This window comes from Octodon degus, unplaced genomic scaffold (genome assembly GCF_000260255.1).
Source record: "Octodon degus isolate 3935 unplaced genomic scaffold, OctDeg1.0 scaffold00036, whole genome shotgun sequence".
NCBI lineage: Eukaryota > Metazoa > Chordata > Mammalia > Rodentia > Octodontidae > Octodon > Octodon degus.
In genome coordinates this window covers 14,639,445-14,645,509 of record NW_004524612.1, presented here as the reverse complement: position 1 = coordinate 14,645,509, position 6,065 = coordinate 14,639,445, and the positions used below count along the sequence as shown (strand labels likewise).

General features: G+C 44.6%; 1 protein-coding gene across 1 annotated transcript in view; it reads right to left on the bottom strand.

The window, feature by feature from the left end:
- Extl3 (exostosin like glycosyltransferase 3) overlaps positions 1–6,065 on the bottom strand; it is a 54,943-nt gene that overhangs the window by 26,502 nt on the left and 22,376 nt on the right. Inside the window, exon 3 of the mRNA XM_004630700.2 lies at positions 1,276–3,937. Coding sequence (XP_004630757.1) covers positions 1,276–3,423 — 2,148 coding nt within the window. The 5' untranslated portion in view covers positions 3,424–3,937. The remainder of the gene's footprint in view (positions 1–1,275; positions 3,938–6,065) is intronic.

The following is a 6,065-nucleotide window of genomic DNA, read 5'->3' as shown; positions in this document are numbered from 1 at the left end:
CAGGCAAGCACAGGGACAGAATGCCATGCTGGCCCCACCCTCAGGGCGGGCTGAGCCAGTGACAAGAGTCCAGGCGTTGTGGCACATGCCTATAATCCAAGCACTGGGGAGGCTGAAAACGCTGAGTCGGAGCTGGGTAGTGAGACCCTGTACTAAATGCATAAAAAAATAAAATAAATTTAAAAAGCTAATCAACTTATTAAAGCTCACAAAATGACTACTTATTCCCAGGACTTTAAAGCTAAGGCTTTTCCTACTACTATATGCAATTGCACAGAAAATATTTCAGATCAATCAGTTCTCCAATGAAATTTCTTTTTAAAAAATGGACTAGTTCAAACATTCTTTTCCAGACTGTCCCTAAACAATACTAATTTTCTTGAGCAAGAGTTTACTACGCATGGCCCATTAGATCTTTTTGTTATTCTTAGGTACCTTTTCTGGAAAATGCCTTTAGATCAAATGAAGTAGGTCACAGTCTGCTTAAAATCAGCTCTAAGGTCTCATATTCAAAGAGATGGGTTGCACTTCTAGAATGCCAAGTTTAACTTAAAATCCTCAGAAATAACACCCTATCTTATATATTTAGCTACTTGTTTTCCTGTAAAATGTATCATCCAACCCTAAGAGATGAAGTAAAGGATGAGAAAGAACCTGAAACACATTCGAAAAAAGAAAGTTCAGGATCTTCAATTCCAAATAGTGAACTCCAGATTTCCAGGTGGTTTTTGCAGGGCCCTGGGAAATGATAACAGTCTCCTTCCCCAGTCCTTTGGGAATGATTAAAGTGCAGTTTCTGGAATTAGACACATGAAAGCTCACCATCTCTGTGACTCATGATCATGGCCTTTAGCAAATTAACTGTTCTAAACCTCAGTTCCCACAGATATAAAATGAAAACACAGTAATAATGATACACATCACATTTCTAACTATTGTGCCCAGGTCCTACATTCTCCCTAAATTTTAAGTTTCCTCATCAGTGTTAAACTCATTGGCTTGAAAGAAGTCTATGGGACAAATGACAGGGTTTATAAGCCTTCATGGGACCAGCACCAATTTCAGCTGTCCACTAGATTTGGGAAGCAAGTTGCAGCAATGGAAAAGCAGCAAGCAGAAACTTCATAGGGAAAGAAATGCATATGCGTTTGAAAGCAAAGGTGTATAAATAATCCTCTCTACTAAAAGTTAGCATGCCTGACTTAAAACTGGAAAAGGCAAGAGAAGTAAAATACCATTTCAGGAAGTAAAATAAACTGCCTAGTTTTCCATTACCATGATGGGCACTCCAATGTCAGGCCACAGAAGGTCCTCCGAGGGCAGCTTGGGGGAATTCCACACCACTACCACCTTGTTCAGGTAGGGGAGGCCATTCAGTCTCTCTAAAGAGTTCATGAGTACCTCCTCCCTCTCGTAAGTCAACATCACCACTGTGAACTGCTCTCTTGGCACGTTGCCTCCAAGCGCTGCCTGAAACTCCTTGCCAGAGCCCCCAGCTCCACCACCAATAGGCCGAAATCCAGTCCCTGAGCCCAAGAACTTGGCCTCTGAGGGCAACACAGGGTCAAATGGTGTGTGTGGGAAAAGATGGAAAGGCCCCGGAGCAGAGTTCCAGCTGCGGTAAAAGTCAGTGACAGTGAGAGTGAAGTTGCGGAGGTATTTAGGTGAGGCATACGGCGGCTCTGTCTCTACTGGGCCCAGGTCCAGGTCCCCATTGTCGGCCATGTTGGGGTCAGTTCCAGCAGCCTTGCCTGAACGATGGGGTATCTCAGCTGCTACCTCTTCCCGTATGGGAGCAGCTGGGATCTGTATGCGAGTCCTAATCATAGCCAGCATGGTATTAAAAATACTGTCAGTGGTGGAAAAGTAAGTCTCCCAGAGAAAGCGGCCTTGGCGCCTCATGGCCAGTAGATCACTATCAGAGAGACTCCGTAACAAGAAGTGAACCTCAGTAACACGCGGCTTGGGCACCACCAAGGCTGCCTCATTCCACTGTAGCATGTCCTGGTATGGAAGCTGCACTTGCTCCCCCAGCACAACCGGGACAGCGCCAACCTCCAGGGCTTCAAAGAGCCGTGTGGCACACCCAGCTGAAATAACCAGGCGGGGGTCTCCAGGAGTGATGATGAGGGCAAAGGTAGAAAGCTTCAGCAACTCTAGGCGGTCCTCCCGCTCCCCACACAGTGCCCATTCAGTAGGCAGACTTGGCTTTGGTTGGTTTTTGCAAGTAAATTCTACAAGGACCTGATCTAACTTGCTGTCCTGTACTGCCTTGAGGGTGGCAATGATCCGGTCATCATAGTCAGCAGGGGGGTCACCCTCCATTTCTTCTTCAAAGGAGCGGGCCTCCTGAAGGCTGGATCTCAGGGATTCAATCTTCTCACCCTGGAAGGTGAAGAGATATTTCCGCTTCACTGGTACCTGTGGTGGGATTTCCATGAAGTTCGGTTCTGACATGGCATGGACTAGGGGAGAGACTACCAAGTCAAAGCCAGCCCTGTACTGGGCAGCATAGAAAGTGGACTGGGCCACCATGGCACGTCCTGTACTGATGTTGTACAGTAAATTCTGGGTGTCTGACTTCCGGGACAAATTGATGATGACATGGTTGTGTCCATCTGTCCGCCAATGTGGTAGAGAATGCAACTGCTTCTCAAGGTCAGCAGGCCGCAGCACTATTGGCTCCTGCATTTCTCCCACTAAAATCACATAAAGACAGGCAATGTCTGCGTTGTCTGTAACATAGATGTTGGTGCGTGTGGTTGCCTGAAAAGCCTGCTTGACCAAAGGGTCTAAATAGCTGCCAAAAGCAAACTGGTCACTGTCATAAACATACACTGGAAAACCAGAAGTAAGGGGACAACGAGAATAATCAAAGCAATTATGCAGCCGGCAACCCCATGTGGCCTTTGGAAGGGGCAGACCAGCATCATCCTTCTCAGGGAGCAATCGGATGGGCAGAGACAGTTTGGGCTGATTCTGGGCCATCAGCTCTTTGTAAGAGTGCTCCGTCTGACTGATGACATTCTTGAGCTGCAGCAAGTCCTGCTTGGCATTCTCAATGCTTTTCTTACAGGCTTCGATCTTTAGGTTCAGCCTGGCAATCTCACTGTTCAGCTCCTGCCTCTTTGCTTCCAGCTGTAAGAGTTCCTCGCTCACAGACTCACGAATGCGACAGAGATCCAGCACATGTTTTACCTCACAGAGCTCACTGCCGGCCCGTGGGCCAAAAATCCGCTTGCCTGCCTCATCCGCCTCATCCAGAGTGGTGAGATAATAGTGAGCAATGAGGGGAAAGAAAACCAGGATGATGAAGAGGGTAAAACTGAGCCATGTGAGCCGGATGCGGTTGGACCAGCGTAACATACAGGTTTGACCTCCATTCCCCACACCCCCACTACGCAACATGGCATAGCCCGTCATGAGTTCTTTGTGGCTCGTGCCCTCTCTGATCACGTTGGATCACTCGCCATCACCATGAGTTTTGATTCGGCAAAATTCAACCTCTTCACTCAGATGTCTCCAGAAGAGTTAGTGTGCTCCCTGTACAAGGCACCAAGTAAAATGGAAATTTCATTTTCCTCAGCTGCAATTGACCCTATTCTGGTAGATTTTGAATTCTGCTTATTGACCAATTCTGCTTGTTGCTGGATCCTTAATTTTCACCAAACAAAAGGTGCCACATTGTTGCTGAGATGAAAGGGAAAAAGTCCCTGATGGTGAAACCCAGGAAAAATACCTTGGAACCAAACAGACCATTTCAACTGCCATAGCTCTTGCTCCTTGGTTTTGCTGACCCACAAATATGCATAATTTCTATTCACAGTACAGTAAATTCTGAGTGTCTGACTTCTGGGACAGATTATACAGTAGCTGGTTAGAACAGCTGCAGTTAGAAATGCCAGCCTCTTATCAATGTCATTGCCAACAATCAGGCCTGCAAAAGAAAGAAAAACATGTCAGTTTTGAAAAGATCTTACTCAATAACACCACCTAGTACATTTAGAGAAAGTGCTTAAATCTGTTAAGTGACTGAAACTGGTGTGTGTCTCAAAGAACCCCTCTTAATTCCAAGGTAGAGATTATGTCTGGTGTGGGCATATTACTTGTGGTTAGTAAAAAAGGGATACAGTCCCCTAGAAAGTTTCAGTTTGCACACCTCGACCCAGCCTATTCCTGCATCACTACATCAAGAATGGTACAAGAACTCTACACAATGATGTCTACTAAAATCAACAGTGGGGGAAGATGTCTGCAAGACCTATTTATTTATTTATTTGCATTTTTTAAAGAAGGGTCGGGGCTGGTGAGATGGCTTAGTGGTCTAAAGCACCTACTTAGAACAAGCTTAGCAGAGCACAGGGACCACGGTTCAATCCCCCAGCACCACATGCCAGCCAGCCCCGCCCCCTGGTGGGCTGAGCTGGCCACACACACACACACACACACAAATAAATAAATAAAAATTAAAAAAATAATAATAATAAATAAAGAAAGGTCTACAGGGTGTTCAGGGTCTCACTACTAGGTCAGACTTGTAGTGATCTGCCTGTTTACAGCCTCCCAAGAGCTGGGATTACAGGCACCTGCCACCACGCTCAGTCTCAAATGCCATCTCAGTGTGCTCTAGGGGCAGGACCAGCACAGCAGGCCCAGAAATCATACCCCTGGCCCCTACACCTGCTTGCAGGTGCTTTAATCTGCTGAGCTATTTGGCTGGCCCTTGCAAGACCAATTTATTATCTGAGACCTGTGCATCAGCCTCAAATGGAGAGAAACACTCTCCTATCCAACCATGGTGGCTATCCAACCATGGTGGCTATATTCACTCCGAACATGAAAGTTTCCTTTTGATCTACTTAGCAAAAGAAAAAGACTTTGAGAAGCTCAATTTAGACCAAAAAAGAGTCAAAGAGAATGCTTTTGCTCTTCATCCAGTAGCAGACATAGGAATCTGGAGATGAAAGGTTTTTCCCAGTTTGTGTCTATTTATCTTCCATTAGCAGACAGCAAGTTCTCCTTTCAGAAGAGTACCATATTTAGGAATGAGAAGAAGGGGCCAGGGAAATAGCTCAGCGGTCTAAGCACCTGCTTGGCAAGCTCAAGGACCCCGGTTTGATCCCTGGAACTGCATGCCATACTGGCCCCACGTGGAGCCGGCCACCAAAACCAGGCCTGGTGGTGCATGTCTGTAATCCAAGTGCTGGGGAGGCTAAAACAGGAGGATCACTACAAGTCTGAGTTGCGTAGTGAGACCATGTACCAAATAAATAAAAGATTTTACAAAAAAATTTTTTAAAGGAATGAAAGGATTACTTGGTTTCCTTCAGGGTCAGATATGCTATTACTCAGTGTACTATGCCTCTAAATTAGAAGTAAACATATAGGGATAAGACAGTATATTGCAATGAAAATGAAGCAAGAAGATCCATAAGTACTTCAGGCTACCTAATCATGAAACCACACTATCAGTCTTGTGCCCTCCCCAAACTTTATGATAATAGCTTTAAAAAGCTATCTGCTTTCTCCCAAGTCCAACATATATAGAAATTAACCATAAGATGCTGTGCAAAAAATATTCCCTATTTTTTTCACTTATTTCTTCCAAAAAGAAATTCAACACATTCTTGACATACCTAAGGCATGCTCTAGTCACTGTGAAAGAATCTAGAATGGGTAACAATCCTTGACCACAGAATTTCATTTAGCCTAGGAGACACACTATAAACAAACATCAAGAGTACTATTACAAGGTAACATAAAATAAGTACTCTCATAGAGGAGCAACTATACCTTCCAGTTTCTACCTTTGTTCAAAATGCGTAACTACAGAAGATTTGATAAGAGACTTCTTTCTCTTTAAGTAACAACATAAAGTTAATAGTAGTGTTACTAAACAGCATAAGCACAGTAAGTACTAAGATGACCAAGACAACACAAACATCTACTCTGGGAAAGATTATTTGGATTGTGTGAACTTGGATAATTAACAGCCTGGCAAGCATCCCAAAGAACATAGGAAGGTCAGTATTTCTAAAGCATTCTCATTATCGTTTTGATCCAAG